This window comes from Perognathus longimembris, chromosome 2 (genome assembly GCF_023159225.1).
Source record: "Perognathus longimembris pacificus isolate PPM17 chromosome 2, ASM2315922v1, whole genome shotgun sequence".
NCBI lineage: Eukaryota > Metazoa > Chordata > Mammalia > Rodentia > Heteromyidae > Perognathus > Perognathus longimembris.
The window spans coordinates 37952598-37974159 of NC_063162.1; the positions used below are offsets into that span (position 1 = coordinate 37952598).

A 21562-nucleotide genomic window follows, 5' to 3' on the forward strand; every position below is an offset into this window, starting at 1 on the left:
TTGGTGAGAATGTTATCTTCATTTAACTACCAAAAGGCTGGAAATGAAGTTGTGGCCCCAAATGATAGAGTCCTAGCCTTAATACAAAGTGCAACAGGCCATGAGTTCAAGCACCAGGACCAGAGCATGTGCACACACAAAGGCCAGGCACCAGTGGCTCACACCTGTAATCCTAGCTACTCAGGAGGCTGAGATCTGAAGATCCCAGTTCAAAGCCAGCCCCGGCAGGAAATTCTGTGAGACTCTTATTAGCCACAAGAAAACCAGAAGTAGAACTGTGGCTCAAAGTGCTAGAGCACTAGCCTTAAGCTGAAGAGCACCCAGGCCCAGAGTTCAAGCCCCATGACGAGCCAAAACAAAAAAGAAAAAAGAAGAAAGACAACAAGACATTGAACTAAATACAAAGATTTTTTGACTTATCTGATATCTTTGTTTCCTCATTGATCTCATGATGATAGTGACTCCTTTAGCTAAAGTTAACTGCCTAGTAGACTGCCTGGTGATGAACCATAAAAAATATAATATGCACCTCTGAGCAGATTATCAGCACCAAGGCTCTTGACAAGTAAAGCTGGCTGTGTGTACCCTGACTGCTGGTATTAACACATCAGAGAAGAGAATAGGAAATGGTCCCACATTCACAACAGGAAAGCTATGGCGGCAAAGGTACATACCAACCGAGGTTGTTCTCTAGAACAACAATGATTGAACCAGCCTGTCTTCACTCTATACTTAATGAGCTACTGTGGCCCCATCCCAGGAACCTCAAATCCCTTCTGATTATTACTTGACTTCAGTTGAACCTACAACCAAGAGAAGTGGAAAGGGAAGTTTTCTTAGCTGTGATGGTCTTCATACAAATGAATAAATAGGCCTTTGGACCATCCATTACATCCATTCTTAGGCTGGCTTAGCATGAGTCTTAGTATGAGTGACTTACCTCCACTGGACAATGCTGAAGGCCTATCCCACATCCAAAACTTCTGGTAGGGGCTGTGAATGTGGATTCTTGAAGCCCTGGGTTCAATTCCTCAGCACTGCATAAACAGAAAAGGCTGGAAGTAGCACTGTGGCTCAAGTGGTAGAGTGCTAGCCTTGAGCAGAAAGAAGCCAGGGACAGTGCACAGGCCCTGTGTTCAAGCCCCAGGACTGGCAAAAAAACAACAACAACAACCAAAAAACCCTTCTAGTAGCAGCTCAAGTTATGGTTCCAACTCTATTCATTCTTGATTTTCCTGATCAGCTTTGGGGTTCTGACATGCTCACAGAAGATAGGGACTTTGCCTTGCTCCTTGTGTTATCTACAATGTAGCGGCTCCATTAAGGTTTGGTAGATGAATGAGAAATGAACTATCCAGACCTGCCAGCAGAGGGCCAGACTTAAACATCTTCACATTAAAAAGCTATATTAGTGGTTTCCTGACTGTCAGCCCTCCCCTCCCTCCGCAGCCTTACAAAAGCATTTATTCAGGATTAGCTGTGGTTTGTGAAACCACAACACACACACACAAAAAAAAAAAACATTCAAGGAAAACAGCTCCCTCTCCCTGGGTTCTGGTGCCTTTTGCCTTCAGGCCATTGTCCTGATGTAATACAGGTGTCTTTGGTGGACTTTCCTGGTGAGAAACAGAATTTTCATGCAAGAAGTTAACTAGGACATGCTTTTCAAAAAAAAAAAAATTATGTTTCTCTTTTGTTGTTAGGGTCCTTGAGTTACTTGGTTTGGCCAGTGTTGCCAATACCCTATGAAAACTACAAACAGTTCCGAATTTTCAGGTTCAACCTGGAAGAAATAATCACATTATTGTTTCAAAAACACTTAAAAGAATAAAAAAATGAGCATATCCTTGTGTCTGTGTAGTTTTGAGATGTCTTACAGTAGGACTTTGACCATAGTTGATTACATTTATGAAGCATGTTGCTTTATCAGAGTTTTCAGAATAGCACTTAAAAAGCTAACCTATTTTCCTATTTTGTGCAAAGAGAAAGTATAGGACAAGGAATGCACATAGTACAAGCAACCAATGTGGCTGTGATCTGCTAGGAACTGAATCCCAGAAGACTTGGCAAGAAATGGCATTCCCTCAAGAGGAAATCTCAAAGGCATACTGGAAAAGCAGCGAAGTAAGGGCCCCAAACTGAAGCCAATTAGTGCTTAGTAAACACATCAGAGCATTGCGTCTTTTGTCTACTTCCAGGCCCACCTTCAGAGCTGTTAGCATAACAGCTCTTGAGAAAAATAAAATAAAAAATTGATCTTCCATGGCAATCCAATGGACAGAGTGGTGTCGATTCAATTGGTGGAGGAAGGGGCCTGTGTTTTGTTCTGAGTCAGAACTTCTGGGTGGTAAGTGGAGAAAAATGTGCTGATTCTTGAATGCCTTCAGATGAAGAAGCTTGACAAGATCATGCTTGGAGGAGGGAGTGAGCTGGCATCGTCTTACAAGTTGGGAAAAACAGAAGGCACATTACTCTTCTACAAGAAACCTTGTACTACAAACATTTGCCAATGCCTGTACCCAGGGACACTGGCTGCTCCCCTTGGGAACTCTCTTGAGAATAATGGCAGAAAAGATAATACCTAGTATTTATTGGACATCTATCACATGCCAGTTTTCTCTATGTGTTATGTAATTCCCACAAGTACCACATGGTGTGCTTTATTAATGAGGAAACGGAGGCTTTCAGAGACTTTAATAATGTGCTCAGTCACTCAACCACAGGGAACGAACAAAGGATCTGAACACAGACTCATTAAAGTTGTGGAATCACAATCCTCATGAAAATGTCCTATATACCTGAATATGATCAATGTGTTCAACAATCTCTCATTATTTTAACTGACTGTGGTTAAGTCTTTACTCAATGTGAGATCTTTCTAACTGGTATCCTTCAGACACTATTTACTACACAATAAAAGTTCCCAACATTATAATTCACTGCTAGTGTGTAAATTGTCTATTTTGTGTTCAATGTAGTACTCCTTCTAACACAGAGAGAGAGGGAGAGAGAGAGGGAGAGAGAGAGAGACTCTTTTCTTTAAAAATAGAGCATTTCTTTAAGATAGAGCTCTTTTCCATTCTTTGGAACATTCTTTCTAATTCTATACAGACTGGTGGCAGTTGAGGTTATCTGAGGTCATGAAACTTCTCCATCAGCACATGCCATTCAGCCCTGGCCTCCCAAAGCTAGGCCTCCCAGTCCTTGGGGTTTGTTCCTCACCAGGCCTTTAAAAGTTGAACCTCCTTCCCTGATGACAAGATTCTCTAGGGAGAATTAGATCACAGAGATGCTTGAGGAGAGAGGCAGGAGGGAGAGGAATCCCCAAAACAACAATCAAGGAGAGGGGTTCCTAGCAAAATTCATCCCTTACTTTTGTGAAACTCAGCTCAAGGCATTTCTAACATCCCCCAAATATCTGTGAGTCACAGAAGAAAGCTTACTTTGTAATCAGTATTCATTTGTATTGATTTATTAAGTGTAGTTTCAATTCTTGGAAAATGGACAAGTTCTAAATTATTATTTTCATAATTAAACAAGATAATTTCTCATGAAAATTTTATTTTGAAGCAACCCTCCTAGGTAGGCCCTATTTCTTAGTCATGATGGGAATCAAGGTGCTTTCCTTTCACCTCTACAATGAGAAACCTTTTTCATTTTGCTTTGGAAATTGCTTGTATAATTTTATAATATGATGATCATACTATTTTTACAATTATACTTTGTATTATAAAGTGAGTCATAATCTCTAACTCACAAGGTTATTATGAGATATACACTATAAACTCGGAACATATGGCAAATTCTTTTTTGCTGTCGTTTAGTAGTTTTTGAACTTAGGACCTCACGCTTTCTAGGCAGGCACTCTACCACTATGAGCCATACTTCCTGCAGTTTTCAGATGAAGTTTTGTGTTTTTGTCTAGGCCAGCTTCTGACCTCTGTGTTCCTATTTGTTATGGAATCCACAAGTCCACGCCCAAAATACCCAGCTAATTTGTTGAGATGGAGTCTCAATAACAATTTACCAAAGCTGACTTTGATCCTTGATATTCCTGATCTTCCCCTCCTGAGAAGGAAGATCTGTCTAAAACTAAACCCCATTATTAAGAACCTCAGAGAGGAACCTTTTCCTCAAGAGAAGTTTATAGGTAACACATATGGTTTGGGGGAAATAAATGGTCAAAGTAGTTTAAAAGTTCACTTTTTTTTTTTGTTTGTTTGTTTGTTTTGGCCAGTCCTGTGGCTTGGACTCAGGGCCTGAGCACTGTCCCTGGCTTCTTTTTGCTCAAGGCTAGCACTCTGCCACTTGAGCCACAGCGCCACATCTGGCCGTTTTCTGTATATGTGGTGCTGGGGAATTGAACCCAGGGCTTCATGTATACGAGGCAGGCACTCTTGTCACTAGGCCATATTCCCAGCCCCAAAAAGTTCACTTTTGAATATGTCTTATTCAATAATGAAATTCTAGAGTCAAATAATTTATGCTTACAATTCAAGTAAGTGTCACAAAACCTAGAAAGAAAACAAAGAGGAGAGCAAACAACCATCTAATGCAAAGAAAACAAACAAAAAGACTTTATTGTAACTTAAAATCCGTTCCCTAGACAACAGATAGTGCACACATACAATGATATTAGTAGACATAGTAAAGATACATTTGGACAATTATCACCATGGATGAAGGTGGAGATGTAAAAAAAAGAAAAGGCTAGTTTCAGGCTACTAAATATCTCAAACATAATATTGATATAATTTTTGAGGCAAATAAACAAGTAGACTTTTTCTTTTACACATCACTTATTTTATTTCTTAACTTTGACAGTAACTAAAGAATGAGGTACAGAAACCTTTCCAGAAGTCTGGAGTGTAGAGAAGAAATCCCAGGTGTGTTGGAGTCCCATTATTGCATTTGTGAACAAGGTAACTCGGTTTGTGTTCTCCTACTCCAGATCTTCCCCACATGAAAGTCCTACTCACTTCCTCACACAGTTTTGTGAGGCCTCATGGTAATAAAGTGCTTCCAGTGCCTTTGAAGAAGGCATCAGAGTTGTATAAAACTGATTTATCTTTTTAAAAATGGAAAGATAATTTTGGCACAATGGTAAAGGTGTCCCTGCCTAACGAGAACTTGGCTATTTGTATTTTTTTTAAAAAAAAAAACCTAACCCTATGGTTTATATAGTTTTTTTAATTCAATAGAATAAATGTTTCTTTATTGCCATTCTTTGCATGTGTGTGTGTGTGTGCGCATGTGCGCACACGCACGTACAAATGTATGGGTAGTGAACCCAAGCCCCTCTATTACCAAACCTGTAATAGCCATTAACCTAGGCAATATTATCAGAATCACTTTGAGCTTGTTAAAAATATAGATTGGTGGAACTGGATGTGTGGCTCAAGTGGTAGAGCACTAGCCTTGAGCAAAAATGCTAAGCAAGAGTGAGAGGCCCTGAGTTTAAACCCAATACTGGCATACACAGATAGACAAATCCTTGATTACAGCCTACCTTTTTAGCTCGAAACTTCTAAATCCTGATATATTTATATATTTATATATATATATATATATAGAGAGAGAGAGAGATCTATACAGAGAGAGAGAGGACTCTGATATATACAAATTTCTCTAGCAAAAAAATCTATCAATTATTAAATTTAATTCTCTTCCTAGGGTATGATTCTTATGCTTACATGAGGTTGTATATAGGTACCAACTTTTTATTGTCCTTCTTCCTTTACCCATACCCATACACACGTACACACACACACACACACACACACACACACACACACACACCTCACTTTTTACTTTTGCCCCTGGAAGAAATTTTAATAGCAGTAAAATCTGACAGTAGCAAATAAATGCTCTGTGAAGAAGATAGTCAAAGACTTCTCGTGCATCCCAGTTGTGCCCAAAACAAATGGATGTTGCCCATTTGCCAAATGGAATGGTTGGGGGAAAAATGCATTTCCAAATTGGAAATCAGTAAAAATAAGCAATTCTGGGAAACATCAGTTGAGTGGCCACAGACAAGCACAAGTGAGAGAGGGTCTAGTGAGACAGTGGGAAGAAAGACAGCCCAGCTACTCCTCTGTTTGGAGTTAGCCTTCATCTAGGCCAACTCCTTAGGAATTGAAACAGTTTGTGCTCAGTGCACCCCAAACACACTTGGGTGCTTTGTTGAACTACAAAAGCAGAATGAAAAATGTGGGCTGCCATTTAAACGGACTTCATATAAAGTGATCAGTTTGCTCCACTCCAAGTCTTAAGAATGTTTTCATCACCACTCTTATTTCTGAAAATAAAAGGGCTTGAGGTCTCCTGCTGACAAACTAGTCTAACAGAGTGGTTCCTCCCTAGGGGCTCTTCCACCTAGCCTATGGGGAGGCTTGCATCAGTCTTAAAGCAGAAGAGACCCTGTGGAGTTTCAGCCTTGCAGTGGCATTAAAAGAGTCAGCAGCAAATTCATATTTCTATACACAGAATAAAGTCATCTGAGGATGGTCACAAGTTTACAATGTTTAGCAGTAATAAAGAACAATCAAACAGATTTGTCCATTTCTTGGGGGAAAAATGTCCAAGGGATAGAGGCTATACATACAGTATATAAAAATTAGGATTAAAAAATGTCTTTCATTTAGAATCAGCCACAGAGAAATTTTGCTCTAAGAAAACAGTCATGACTCTAGAGAATTTGCTTGAGAATGTTTTGCTCTATGGTATAAAATGGTGCCTTCCAATATTCCTCTAGACATTAGAGGCGACTTTATACAAAAATGTTGCTGGGGTTGGCTTAGGGAGTTGCTTGTTGCATATGTCCCAACAGGGAAGGGCTGTCAAAAGCAGAATAAAACCTCCCAGCAGGACGCAGAATCCACTAAAATAAAATGCAATGTCGTAAGTCTGGGTCCAGTCATAAAACCAACCTGAAAAAGATAAGGAAAAAAGTGAGTTTCATAGAAATAGTCCACACCTTGATTTTTATGCACTTGCACTTAGGATCAGGATATTTATATAGTACCCAGTGAACTGGCTCTAGGGGGATGGGGGAAGGGCATCTTTCAAACACTCAGAAAAAAAATTACCCCAGGCATTTTGACTTTCTCCCAAGTAAAGAATAAACAAAAAGGATAGTTGATTTTTTCAATGATATCAAAATGATCTTGCATAAATCATTACCATGAAATCTTCCATACAGATTCCCTTTGTGCCAGTCTATGCTATTATTAAAACTTGAACATATGTAATGGGAAGTGTTATACTTAAGAACAGTTTAACTGAGTTGAGTTGAAGATAATTGGCTTACCAACGATTGGTGGTCCAAGGCTGTTTCCAAGTCCAGCAAAGAACATTAATATACCATAGGCATGGGCTAATTTTTCAATTCCCACAGTCTTTGTGGTCACATACGGGAAGATGGACCAATTACCAGTCAGAAAGCCTATGATCCCAGAAAGCACAGCCAATGTGACGTAACTTTTGGCAAATGGAATTGCACACAAGGCCAGGCCCATCATTATTAAGGTAGCAACATAAAGATATAAGGTATTTATCCACTTGAAGTCGGCTAGTATTCCTAAAAGGAGTTTACCAACTGCTGTCATAATTCCCAAGATGGAAATAAGAGGCATAACAAATTCCTCTTCTTTCACATTTGAACTTCTCGCTACATCTTCCATAAGCAATGAAGGTGGAAAGCCTCCGATGTCGAAAAGAAAGATCGCTATGAAAAGGGCTGAGAAGACTTTGTTTTTAAAAAGAGACACAGTTTCACCACAGTAGACTTTATATAATTGCCACTTCCTCTTGGCAAACTGTTTGCAAAAGTATGTTTGTTCTGCAACTTTCTTTTTGTATGTTTCTGGTTCTGGAGAGTTTTTATAGAATAGTGTCTCCTGTTTCCAGTCACCATTGGTCAAAGTATTCTTGCATTTTTCCTCACTACTGTAGTTCTTGTCAAGAATGTTTATGTTTTCCTCCAAGTTCTTTTCTTTTTCACTGTAAATGGAGTACCTATCTGGTATAGTTTCCGTAGCTGTTTTGTCAGATAAGGAACAGTCAGAGGTCTGAAGGGGTCTCATCAGACTTCCACAAGCTAATATGTTTAAAGCTAAAGCACCCACAATCAGGAGGCATCCGTCCAGCCCATAGAACTCAATCAGTATCCTCTGCAAAGCAGCATAAATAAAAAGGCCAACACTTGAACCTAGAAAGGAAATGGAAGCTGTTTAGTTTTCATCTCTTCTTTCTCATGTAGGATTCTCAGCACAAGCAATAATAGTATAGTAATCTAACTGATTAGTTAAAATCACAAGTATATTAATAACAGTCATCATAAGATGGATAGGACATTCATTTTAAGAATTAGCATTGCAACACACATCTCATTGCACAATCTTGTTGTTCCTTTAAATGATTCTATTGACTTGTACCCATTATTATACCCAATATTCATGAAGTATCGATGCCTAGCAAGCTTGAGAAGTTTGCTATAGATTACAAAGCTGTAAACAACATAAGTAGAATTCATATTCTATTAAAAGAGTAGGACTCTAGGAGCCCAAATTCTTAGCAACTACCATTGTGCAATTACTTTTTTCTTTGCATTTATTGTGTGCCAAACTCCAAGCTTTATATATGTATTGCCTTTGGCAAGATAAATTTTCATATTACATTTTGGAAATGAATAACAGAGTTTAGTTTTAAATATTTATAATGGTTTGATAGTTTAAACTCACTGCTGAATCACAAGAATGAGTGATTCATATTTTTAATGCATTAATAAAACAGTGAGAAGAGCAACATAGAATTTGATAGAGTATTTCAACTACAAAGTATGCTCGTCTGTACACAGGCATCAGGGTAACTCTGTTCTTCAGCTTTGACTCAGCCAAGCACAATGGAGTTGCAGGTTATGTCGACCCTTTTTATGTCCAGTCTTCAATTGGTTCTTTTTAAAACTGGACTATTTCAATATTCAAATATCATGTGAAAAATCAGAGGAAAAAATAGATCTTTAAATAAAGTCTAAATAGGGTGATTATACATTTCACATACTCGCGATAAAAAACCCATCAAAAATTCTTGCCAATAACCAAATGGCTCTGCATCTTTGAGTTGTGAGGAAACCTTTTTTTTCCCCTGAGAATCTCAGTTGTTCCTTTTTAATATGTTTCAAGTTAACTCCTTCATTCCCCAAGGGGAGAAAACTTGGCCTGCAGATGTTAATAAGTGGCTCATGTTAATGCGCTACAGGTAGTAGGCTTCTCAGAGATTCTGCTGACTATTGAGAAGTCATACAGCAAATTTAATCCCCCTACTATCATTGTAAATGTGGTACATTTTTCTAGTTAAAAAATTTTAAAAACAAAACAAAACAGTGAAGCAATTGCATGTACATGGTGGATTCACAGACTTTTGTGCTACATTTGTTTTGTTTTGTTTTCTTGTGCCAGTGATGATGGCTTGAACTTAGGGGCCTTGGCTCTGTCCCTTCGGCTTTTTGCTCGAGGCTCGTATTCTATCACTTGAGTTATAGTTCTACTTCCGGCTTTTTGGTGTTTTTTAAGGTAAGAATCCCACTGACTTTCCTTCCTGGGCTAGCTTCCAACTGTAATCTTCATATCCTCAGCCTCCTGAGTAGCTAGGATTTCTTTCATGAGCCACTGGTTGCTTTGCTCCATTTGTCATTTTTATCCTTCATTATATCTTTGTACAAATTTTTAACAAGGTACCACACCATGTGACATTTTTAAATGCTCTTAATATTTGGACCTTAAATTGAGAAAACAATTGTTCACCAACCAGTTCTTCTGGTTGTCAACACCATTAAATATAATCCATAGATAATTATTGAGCACTTTTGATTCATGAATTGTGTGACAGGGCAAATGACAATCTTAAGTCCACATCCTACAATAAAGTCTAAAGAAGATGTTGGAATTCTTCCAGAGTAATAGAGAGTTGCTTAAGAGTTGCCTTGTAGGATTTGTAAGTTGTAAAACTATTAATTAATCTTTAAAAAAAATCCTACGACTATGTGTAAGTTATACCCTATTATAGGGAGGGAAAATATCTACCTCTGCTCAAGGAACCTGAAACAGTAAGAGATAAACTCTTGCACTGGTTAACTCCTGCCTCAGCCACTCAAAGGTTGGGATTACACACATGAGCTACCACTCCCAGTTTCTATTTCCTGCTGCTTTATTTTTTTTTATTTTTTATTGTTATTGTATAGTTGATATACAGAGGATTATAGTTACATGAATCGGGTAATGAGTAATTAGTACAGTTCCTTTTGAACCATGTCTCCCTTTCTGTCACTCTCTCCTGGTTTTTCCCTCCTGTCCCCATCCATAAGATATGCAGTTCATTTTCCATGTAGTGTCTAATGAGTATTGTTGTTATATTTGTTCATCCTTCTTTCACCTTTTATGTACTCTCCCTTACCCTCCAAATACAAACAAACAAACAAGACAAAAGGAGAAGAAAGCAAATCAGCAACAATGGCAACTAAAAAATATCTCATTTCCTTTTCTTAGAGTTAATTTCATAGAATATTATTTTATATGAACATCTGTACATTTGTTTACCACTCCTATGCATGTCCTCCTTTGGCCTCAGTATGCAAATGACTAGAGTTCTTTATAATTTATCATGTCCCAGTATGTGTATATATATATATATATATGTGTGTGTGTACATATATATATTTCAATGTGTTTACTTGTAGATTAACCCCTGAAAAGTTAACCCTCAAAAATTCAACAACTCTATCAATAAATGGGCTAAATGCTTAAAGAGAGACTTCTCAGAGGAAGAAAAAAGAATGGCCAATAGACACATGAAGAAGTGTTCAATATCTCTGACCATAACAGAAATTCAAATAAAAACAACATTGAGATTCCACCTCACTCCAGTTAGAATGGCCACTGTTAAGAAAACAAACAACAACAAATGCTGGCAGGGATGTGTCCAAAAGGGAACTCTATAACACTCTTGGTGAGAATGTAAACTCATTCAACCACTCTGGAAAGCAGTATGGGGGTTCCTTAAAAGACTAAACATGGAGCTTTTCTCTGACCCATAATTCCACTCCTGGACATTTATCCAGTGGACCACAAGCCACACCACATTAGAGCTTCCAGCACAACCATGTTCATTGCAGCATTATTTACCATAGCCAAGATATGGAATCAACTTATATCTCTCTTGGTGGACAAATGGATCAAGAAAATGTGGCATATATACAGAATGGGATTTACTCATTCATGATATTGTATCATTCATAATGAACTGGAAAGACTTGGGAAAAAATTGTATTAAGTGAAGTAAGCCAGAGCCAAAGAAACATGGATTGCCTGGTTTCCCTGCTTCTTTTAGCAAAGCTCTTATAAGCAGTGACTTTCAGTGTAGTGGGCCCAGTATCCTTCTTTTATATATTACATTGAACATCCCATATTGCAGGGTTTTTATTTATGTGTTATATTAAGAGTTTTTTTAAAGCTACTTCCAATATTTATGGTTAAAAATAAATCTAGGAGTAGAGTGTAAAAAAATCATTTTCTACTTGATGGTGATGGTTGATTGAACAGAGCTAGGTTTTGTAACGTTCAACTTTATTTATAAGGGTGAATAGTGACAATACTTTACTGAGTTTGAAAATGTACCTGTTGAGGTCTGCGAAACAAAAAACTTCTTGTCAAATGGTATTTCCCACAGGTTTGGGTCAGCGACCTTACATTATGTAACTATAACCAAACAACTACTCAACATATAAAGGTCAAAAATAGACCTCTCAGTGGATCACAATAGCTCAACAGCTATGTATGTATGATCATGTAAGACAAGGATAAGCAAACTCTATTGTTGACGTTATATTTAAAGTCCTACGTGAATTTCCTTTGGTGTATGCCACGTGGCTACTGTATAGGTTTTTGGTACACTGTGTATTGTATATATGTCTATCTGATCTAGGGAAGGGGAAGAAAAACAGGGTATAAGATATCACAGGAAATGTACACACTGCCCTATTATGTAACTGTACCCCTTTTGCACAACACCTTGTCAAAAAATTTAATTAATAAATAAATTTAGAAAAAAAAAAAGAAAATGTACCTGTTGAAATCAGGCCAAGTGCAAGACCTCGGCGGCTGTCAAAATATTGACATGTAATGGTCACTGTTGCAGTATACAATAAACCACATCCGAGACCTAAGCATAAGAAGACACAGTGTGAATTAAAACAATTAATTATCTCAATGTGAAAGAAAAAAATAGTCAAGTATCTCTTGTAGGGCACTCTTTTTCTTCTTCTTCTTTTTTTTTTTTTTTTTGGGTTGTCAGTCCTGGGACTTGAATTCAGGACCTGGGTAGTTTCCCTGAGCTTTTTTGCTCAAAACTAGCACTCTACGTCTGGTTTTCAGGTGGTTAATTGGAGATAAGAGACAGACTTTCCTGCATGGGCTAGCTTTGAACCATAACCCTCAGATCGCAGCTTCCTGAGTAGCTGGGATTACAGGCATGAGCCACAGGTGTGTGGCTCAGACCAGAATAAACTTAAACCAGCAGCGACTAAAAATTGCATTCGGGTCCAACAGTTTCAGAGATTGCTCATGGGGTCTACAAAGCTAAAACAGTTTTCACAAAAATATTCAAATGTTTCCTCCTTAAATAAATAAATATATGCAGGTATATTTACACTGATAATGCAAGAGACAGTGGATAAAACTGAAAAAGCCTTATCATACAAGGTATTTTGTATCAAACTTCATACTTAATGAACTTTATCACCAGTCATGGACAGTAAAATCAAGCTGTTTTTAATGTTTCATTTGAATTAGAAGAAGTGCTGCAAGGAAAAGCACGTATGCAGCAATTTTAGGAGCCAGATAAAATAGTCACTTTTTTCATATTACCCTATTGGATTTTTCTTTATTTAATGAGAGTATATGATAGATATAGTAGTTATTCTCCAGGAGTACTCAGCAGACTTTTATTGCAAAACCAACAAAGGAACCTACTAACAGAAGTTGTCACAAATGATAAAACAAGCTTTCCAGCAAAAAAAATGAATTTTAGAAAATATATCTATTACTATAAATTTGACAGTTCCCTAATACATGAAGATTTTGTAATGAGCTAGTTGATAATATTAATGTAAGTGACTTTTCTTATTTTTATAATGGAATGTGTTAATATTTTCAAATTACCTCATTAATTAAAGAGCCAATATGCTTCAAGGAAATAATTTTGATGTTACAATTAAGTTTCAAAAATGTTTAATTTTGGGCTGGGGATATAGCCTAGTGGCAAGAGTGCCTGCCTCGGATACACGAGGCCCTAGGTTCGATTCCCCAGCACCACATATACAGAAAACGGCCAGAAGCGGCGCTGTGGCTCAAGTGGCAGAGTGCTAGCCTTGAGCGGGAAGAAGCCAGGGACAGTGCTCAGGCCCTGAGTCCAAGGCCCAGGACTGGCAAAAAAAAAAAATGTTTAATTTTTTTCTTCCCTATGGGTTAAGCCCTGTTGTACTGCATTTGATTTTGGTACCCTGGGTATTGTGTACATTTATCTGAATTAGGGAAGGGAAGGGGAACATCAAAATGGTGAGATGAAAGGTAAAAGGTGAACCAATGAAACAGCAATACTAACAAGACTATATGTTGTAAACCAACTGTACAACTTGGGGGAGTGTAGGGAGGAGGAAAAGTGGGAGAAAAATGAGAGAAGAGGTAACAAATTTGACAAGAAATGCAGTCACTACCTTATGTATGTAACTGTAATTCCTCTGTATATCACCTTAACAATAAAAATAAAACCTTTAAATTTAATTTTTAAGTTCATTCTATATTTTATTTTAGTACATTAATATTTAATAGATTAAATAGAAGTACAATCCAAATATTCAAAAGCCTCTTGAGGCTCTAACTATGAAAGTAAAGGGCCCCACAAGTCAATATTTCAGAACTCCAGGCTAGAAGCATTGCTTGGTCTCCAGTTTTGATAAAAATGTAACAGTGAAAATTTTCTGAATACCAACCTCCAGTATAAGCATAATCATTTTAAAATTAAATATCCATACTTCTGAACATTAATATGAATGAAGCATAATCATTTCCCTTTATTTAAATAACTAAATGTTAATTATACATAGATGTAGTATATATTCTCTCTCTCTCTCTCTCTCTCTCTCTCTCGACATCACCCCCATGGCCTAGGTGAGACCACAAATTTCTAGGCCTTTTCCCTCATATCTGTGGAAGTCATCAAAATCAAAATGGAGTCACTTTGGTTAATCCCCAACCAAAATTTAAATGAATAAATTGAGGAGAGCACAAAGGACGGGTTTCATATACATGTGCCTAATAACAATTATTCCAAAAGCCTGCCAGAAGCACAATCTTTCACAAAGGCCTCCACAACGTTAGGCAGCAAATACTTCACAAGGACATTTGACCAGCAGTCCTTTAATCTTGGACTGACATCACCTCAGTTATTTATCTTTGCAGTCAAGGACCATTATTTCAAAACATTATATATAATCCTTCTCATTTTACTGTAAAAACTTGCCTTTGTTCAGTAAGCTTGCTTTCTTGTTTTTGGTTTTTGATTTATTTATGTTCTGGTACTGGTGCTTTAACTAAAGGTCTTACACTCTTGTTCAGCATTCTTTCTCATGACTGGTATTCTAGCACTTGAGTCATATCTACAACCCAGTATTTCATTGCTTAAATGGAGATGAAGCCTCTTAGATTTTTCTTCCCCAGGCTGGGCTCCAAACCATAATCCTCCAGATTTCAACCCCCTGAATATCTGGGATTACAGTCATGATGCCACTGCACCTAGTTTCACTTACAAATTCTACATGCTATTCCTACCAACCTCAAGTGGTCTTTGGAGATACTGTCTCTGATTGCTACTTAGGTTCACACATTACATCAAGCCAGACATCAGGCTCTAAATCACACCTACTGCCTAAACTATCAACCTCTCTGTCTCTGTCTCTCTCTGCATCACCACTGGCTCAGTTTACTGTCACATTTTTTTCTGACTTGAATGCTGGCAACCTACTAAGCTGTCTCAACCTCCCATATTTCTCCACCAAGCTAGGCTGGCTGCCTTATGCTCTTCACATCATGTGACTTCAATAAGGACCACATAGAATAACACCATGTGTCATTCAACCTCCATTGCATTCAATGAGCTGATATGTTTGCAAGCCCCAGGTGACTGGTGCATTCCTCAAGAAACACATGTATGAACATACTGCTATTTCCCACTACAGCTCATTCTAGAGATTGTCTGGGCTCTAGGAGATCCTCCTCATGCTATCCTCATTCCTCTTGCACTCGGTATCTACCTGGGCACATCCTACCTGTCTTTCAAGGCTCTGCTCATACCGGTACCTGCAAATCTTCTCCCCACACAGACATAGTACATCAGCACTGGGCAGCCTTCGTGTCACTAAATTATCAGGTATACATTGACAAGTCCATTCTTCAAGTAAGGGATCAGCTGTAGAATTTTACAAAAGTCACTAATTCTACTTCTTTAGAAGAATCCTACAAGATAACTGTAAGAACTAAAAGACATTCAAAATTGGAAAGATTCAGTATCTGTGCTTGGAATACAGTAAGTATTAAAGATAGCCATTGTATTGCTGTGATTTTTTCAGCTGAGTATTGTGGCATTATGTAGATATAACCTCAGACTACAGTAGAAAGTTGTGGTTCCTAGCTAGGTGTGATGGTACATGCCTTTGGGAAGCTGAGGTTATAGGACCTGGAGTTCAAGCCATCCTGAGTTACATAGTGAGACTCTCTTTTTAAAAAAGAGTTCCATATGACAGACACATGTCCTCTGGAAGCAAAATACTGTTTTTAATGATACTGCCATTTGAAATTTGAAATAGGAGATGTGGGAGAGGCTTGTAAAACCACTTTTGCTAAGGTAAATATACAGGAAATTATATGTTGCCTTTGCCATCATTGAATGTTTATGAATATGGGTTTTGTTCACCACCCACCCCATTTTAATCTATTTAAACAGATAAGAAGAAAATGAAGAGAAAATTGGATTTTTCTAGAAAAGCAAGAAATGAACATTAATAAAATGATAATTGAGCAGTTAAGAAATAATAGATGGTGACAAAGAGAGAATACAAGGAATTGATGTGGTGTTGCATTTCCCAGAAATACAGAAAGAAACGATTTTGAACGGGCTTGAGCAATTCAATGAGTACACTCCCACTTCCCCCATCATCTTCTGTCTTACGTTGTACTCCTTCTCCTGATTGAGAAAAGTTACAGAGAAAATTAAAGCTTGAGGTACCATATTTAGCTGCATGGTTCAAGTCACTTGAAAACCAGCACACCATCACTTTACTTGAGCTATAAAACTGTAAACAATATAACAAATGTTCAAGATGGTATTTTTTGAAAGTTCAATTAAGTGATAAAACAGAATTGGGCTTTAATGTTATTTTGAATTTAGATGGTAATTAAGCATCTAGTATAGGTTTAACTTCATTTAATATAGGTTTTACTTTATTTCTGGTACTTTTAAAATATGTTACACAAATATTTCTGATTCAACAGAACCTTTTTTCATAGCCAGAGTCTTAGTTCAGAGGATTGTAGTGCATACCTATAATCACAGCATTTGGAAAGAGAAAGCTGAAAGATCGTGAGTTTTAGGCCTTCCTGAGCTCAAAAGAGTCCATGAAGAAAAAAGTAAGAAACACTGGAAGAAAGGAACTAATATGTGTTAGGATCACAGCTTGAAGGAGGCACAATCAGAACTAGCAGAAAAGCTGGACTCCACTGACCATCAGCCATGAGTGCCAAAGGTAAGTGAGACGGCAAGTTCAACCCTCAGTATCACTGCATGCATTTTCATACACACATGCTCTTGCACACACACACACACACACACTCGAACAAGATTCTGAACTGGGTGCCAGTGGCTCACACCTGTAATCCTATGTACTCAAGAGGCTGAGATCTGAGAATTACTGTTCAAAGCCAGCCCAGGCAGGAAAGTCTGTGAGACTCTTATCTCCAATTAACCACTAGAAAACCGGAAGTGGCACTGTGGCTCAAGTGGTAGAGTACTAACTTTGAGCTAAAGAGCTCTGGGACAGTGCCCAGGCCCAGAGTTCAAGCCCCAAGACTAACAACAACAACAACAACAAAAATATTCTGCATGTGGTAGGTGTTCAGTGGAGGTTACCATTAGACCAGATCGGTCTTGTTTTTATCCAAATAACTCACGCTAAGCAAGGAGGTAAATATTGATGGTGCAGTATTTCCTGTCATTGATTTTTTTCAACCTGTTACTCGGATTCAGATGAGAAAAAGATGAAAATGTGTTGATCCCATTTATTTATCTGACAAATACTTTCTGAGCCCCATACTATTAGCTTATGGATATATATAAGTCAGGCCCAGAGTGACAAAAGGATGTATGTTTTGTCTCATATGTGGAACCTAGAATTAATTTATAAACATATAGTTAAACACTTCAGGGTGGTATTCAAGAGTACATAAGGGTATTAAATGAATTATGGTAGATTCAGAGAACTCAAAACAGTGTGATTCCTTAGAAAGATAATGTGCTGCCCAACAAAATAAACACCAGCAAACTGGTACTTGAAGGAGAGGTTGGGACCAAGGGGAGGAAAGTAGACAAACTAAGAGAGCAGGGGGAGAATGTAATTATAAAATTTAATGCATATTCTATAAAATTTTAAAATTGAGAGAAGGTTGGGGCTGGGAGGAATTTGAGAGAATGATAAAAGGGGTGGTACTGATGGAGGTATTTATTTATAAACTACTTTGTTGAATGACAACTTCTTTGTACAACTACTTAAAGAAAAAAATTTAAAAATTAGATATTAGCATGATTGAGAAATGAAAGTTCTAAAGTTTTTAAAGGAAATAAATGTTCTAAGTTTCAAGGAAAAGAAAAGAAAACCATGAAGAATCAAATCATGATACTAACAATTTGATATCAAGGAATATTAATGTACTTTCCAATGTGAGACCTTTGAAAAAAATGATTGAAATCCCACTCAACTGTTTCATTTCTGTTTCATTGGTTTTTTGCTCCCTTTTATTTAGTCTTTATCAAGATCCCTATACAGTGGAATTCACAGGCCTGTCTTCCTAGAGGAGAAAGAGCCATTCACAGGTTTGTTCAAGATCACATAGCCAACATCTAATCTGAAATCCAGTATATAATATAACAACTCATAGTCTCTGGAATTCAGAAATTAACAGACAGGGGCTTGGGGTTTTTTTGGGGGGGGTGTTGTTTGAGGGAGAGTGTTTTTATTTATGTGTTTGTCGAATGTGGGCCTTGAACTCAGGGCCTGAGTGCTGTCCCTGAGTTCTTTTTTTTTTTTTAATTGTCAAGGTGATGTACAGAGGGGTACAGTTAGATATGTAAGGTAGTGAGTACATTTCTTGTCAAACTTGTTACCTCCTCCCTCATTTTTCTCCCACCTTCCCTCCTCCCCAATCTGTCCAGTTATAGTTAGTTTACAACATAGTGTCTTGTAAGTATTGCTGTTGCATTGGTTCAACTTTTGGTCCCTGATCTCTTTTGCTTAAGGCTAGTGCTCTGTTATGTTGAGCCACAGCTACACTTCTGGTTTTTGAGTGGTTAATTGGAGATAAGAGACTTTCCTGCCTGGGCTGGCTTTGAACCACCATCCTCAGATCTCAGCCTCCTGAACATAGCTAGGATTACAAGCTTGAGCTACCAGCACCCAGCTTTGGCATGTGTGTGTGTTTCTTTTTTTCTTTTTTTTTTATCCCCTAACTTAAAGAGATGATGGCTGGTACTGTATCACATAAACCAGGCCTTCAGGTTCTAGCTTTTGGGTGGTTAATTGGATCTAAGAGTCTTAGATTTGTCTGTCCAGGCTGGATTTGAACAATGACTCACAGATCTCAGTCTCCTGAGAAGCTAGGATTACAGATGTGAGTCAGGTATGAACTTGGGCTCATACTTTATCTTTAGCAATAATAGGAAATGCTTTAAAATCTGTTTTTCTTTTTAAAGACAGACTCTTGATTTGTAGCCCAGGCTTTCCTGGAACCATTGATTTTCCTCCCTCAACTTCTAAAGAGGTATCATTAGAGACTTGGCTAAATGCAATTTTTTACTTCTGTATCTTTTGATTGTGCCCTGGCAACTCAAAAAGCTATTTGTGAACACAAATGGTTCACAGAGCCCTGCTTGACTGCCTGGTAGGAAAAGAGCCACTTTGTGTGTGTGTGTGTGTGTGTGTGTGTGTGTGTGTGTGTGTGTGTGTGTGTTAGAGGCACAAGAGACTGAACTCAAGGTCTAGTGCTTGCTAGGTAAACACTACATCAATTGAGGCACACCTCCTGTGGAGCCACTTTCTATGGTAAGTGACAGTTGTCTGTGATTATCTAGGTTTTGTTTCTCCTCTCTCATTTTCCTTCACTGTGCTTTGAAGAGACAAGTGCTGAAATGAAAACGCTTCCTGTTGTCTTGGAGGAGAATTAATGTTGACTGTTAAATTGTGCTTATCTTTCAAACATTCAGATTCAGGCAGACCTGTTACTAAAGCAATGACTTTAACAAAGTACATTATGAGAGACCATTTCCATTCATTATAGTAATTGAATAATAAGGTTGACATGGTAAAATGATGTGTCACTCTTGAAGTCAAAGTGACCAGGTTCCTTACCTACAACAATGCCATATGAAAAAAACAGGAAGTAGATATTGGGGGCAAAACTGCTCAGCATCAAGCCTCCAGCCACCATGAAGCCACTGAAGATTGTAACAGGTCTTGCTCCAAAAGATGAGACACAGACACTACAGACAGGACCTAGAAAGTAAATAAATAAATAGAATCTTCATTTATTCAACCCCTTTCCCCACAATTACATGATCCATCCATCATACATTATCAAAATTATATTTCCATCAAAACCTCATAACAAAATAAACATAAGCGAGTCTGAGTATTTACTATGTGCTAGACAGTATGCAAGGACTTCATATGTATAATATCACCATTTTTTTTTTGCCAGTCCTGGGGCTGGAACTTAGGGCCTGGGCACTGTTCCTGAGCTTCTTTTGCTCAAGGCTAGCACTCTACTGTCAGGCTAAATTTCCACGTCTCCTTTGGGGAGATGCCAAGCCTTTAATTGTGGGGGACACTCAGCTCTGCGCGCTACTCCCACCTGTGGGAGGGCAGAGCGTGTCCGGTTGGGGCTAAGCTGAGATGGAATAGGGCTTCCAAAACCACCCACGTCCCCAAGCCCCCCTTACGTTTAAGAGCAGACACTGGACACGGAGATTTCGGGGGAGCCATCTGATGGACTACCGGCTTCCAAAAGTTGTATTCAGGGGAGGGGTTTATATAATAGTAATGACGAGGAAGAGGAGGGACTAACTGGGTATTAATGATTGGTTAATGAACTGTCCATCACAGTGATGTCACAGAACTTCCCGCAGAGGCGGAGACCACAGTCCCCCAAGGATCGGTCCCGGGCTCAGACCGGTGCCATTAGGAGACATGTGCTCGCAGAAGAGAGGCAGGGCTGGTTCCAGACCTGGGGAGAAGGTGGGAGTGGCTAGCAGCCAACAGTCCCAGGTCCCAGCCATGCCCTATACTCTACCACTTGTGTCCCAAGGCCACTTCCAGCGTTTTCTGTTTATGTGGTACTAAGGAATTGAACCCAGGGCTTCATGCATGTGAGGCAAGCACTCTAGCACTAAGCCACATTCCCAGCCCTAACCTCACCTTTTTTTTTAATAGTTGCCAACCCTAGGGCTTGAACTCAGGGCCTGGGAACTGTCCTTGAGGTTTTTTTTTTTTTTTTTTTTCTTTTTTCTTTTGCTCAGGGCTGGCACTTTACCACTTGAGCCACAGCTCTGCTTCTGGCTTTTTGGTGGTTAATTGGCTATAAGTCTCACAGAGTTTCCTGCCTGGGCTGGTTTTGAACCAAAATCCTCAGATCTCAGGTGCCTTAGTTGTTAAGATTACAGGCATGAGTTATAGCACCCTGCCTCACTTTGTTCTAATCTTACTGTACTGATGGAAAGTAGGCACTATTATTAATATCAATTTTTTTGATAAGGAAATTGGGGGATGGACAAATAAAGCTTCCCTGCATCACCGGGGATAACAGGCACGCACTACTACACCCAGCCAGTGATTGAAATGGAATTTTAGAAACTTCTTTTTGCCAAGGGTGGCCTAGAACCACAGTCTCCCAATCTCCTTCTCCCAAGTAACTAGAATTACAGACTTGTGCCACTGAACCCAGCTGTTGGTTCCCTTCCCTTCTCATGAAGAAGTTTGAGGAGTGTTGGGCTCCATTTTTCCTTAACAGTCTGACAGGATTTGGCAGTGGCTCCATCCAGTCCTGTGCTTTTCATTGTTGGGAAATTCTTTATTATTGTTTCTATCTCATTGGCTAGAGATCAGCTTAAGGAGTTTATGTTTAATTCAGTTTGGGTAGGTTAAATTCATCTAGAAAGGTATTCACTACTCTTAGATTTTCCAATTTAT

The 21562-nt window shown here is 38.5% G+C and overlaps 1 protein-coding gene across 3 annotated transcripts in view; it reads right to left on the reverse strand.

Annotated features, from left to right (window-relative positions):
• Positions 1-6268: 6268 nt before the first annotated feature.
• Slc16a9 (solute carrier family 16 member 9) overlaps positions 6269-21562 on the reverse strand; it is a 35919-nt gene continuing 20625 nt past the window's right edge. For 2 of the 3 annotated variants that reach the window (XM_048338819.1, XM_048338820.1), the window contains exons 3-6: positions 19727-19870; positions 12121-12216; positions 7310-8209; positions 6269-6929 (exon numbers count right to left, since the gene is read on the reverse strand). In XM_048338819.1, the coding sequence (XP_048194776.1) occupies positions 6751-6929; positions 7310-8209; positions 12121-12216; positions 19727-19870 (1319 nt within the window). In that variant the 3' untranslated portion in view covers positions 6269-6750. The remainder of the gene's footprint in view (positions 6930-7309; positions 8210-12120; positions 12217-19726; positions 19871-21562) is intronic. The other variant, XM_048338821.1, reaches the window with a different exon arrangement.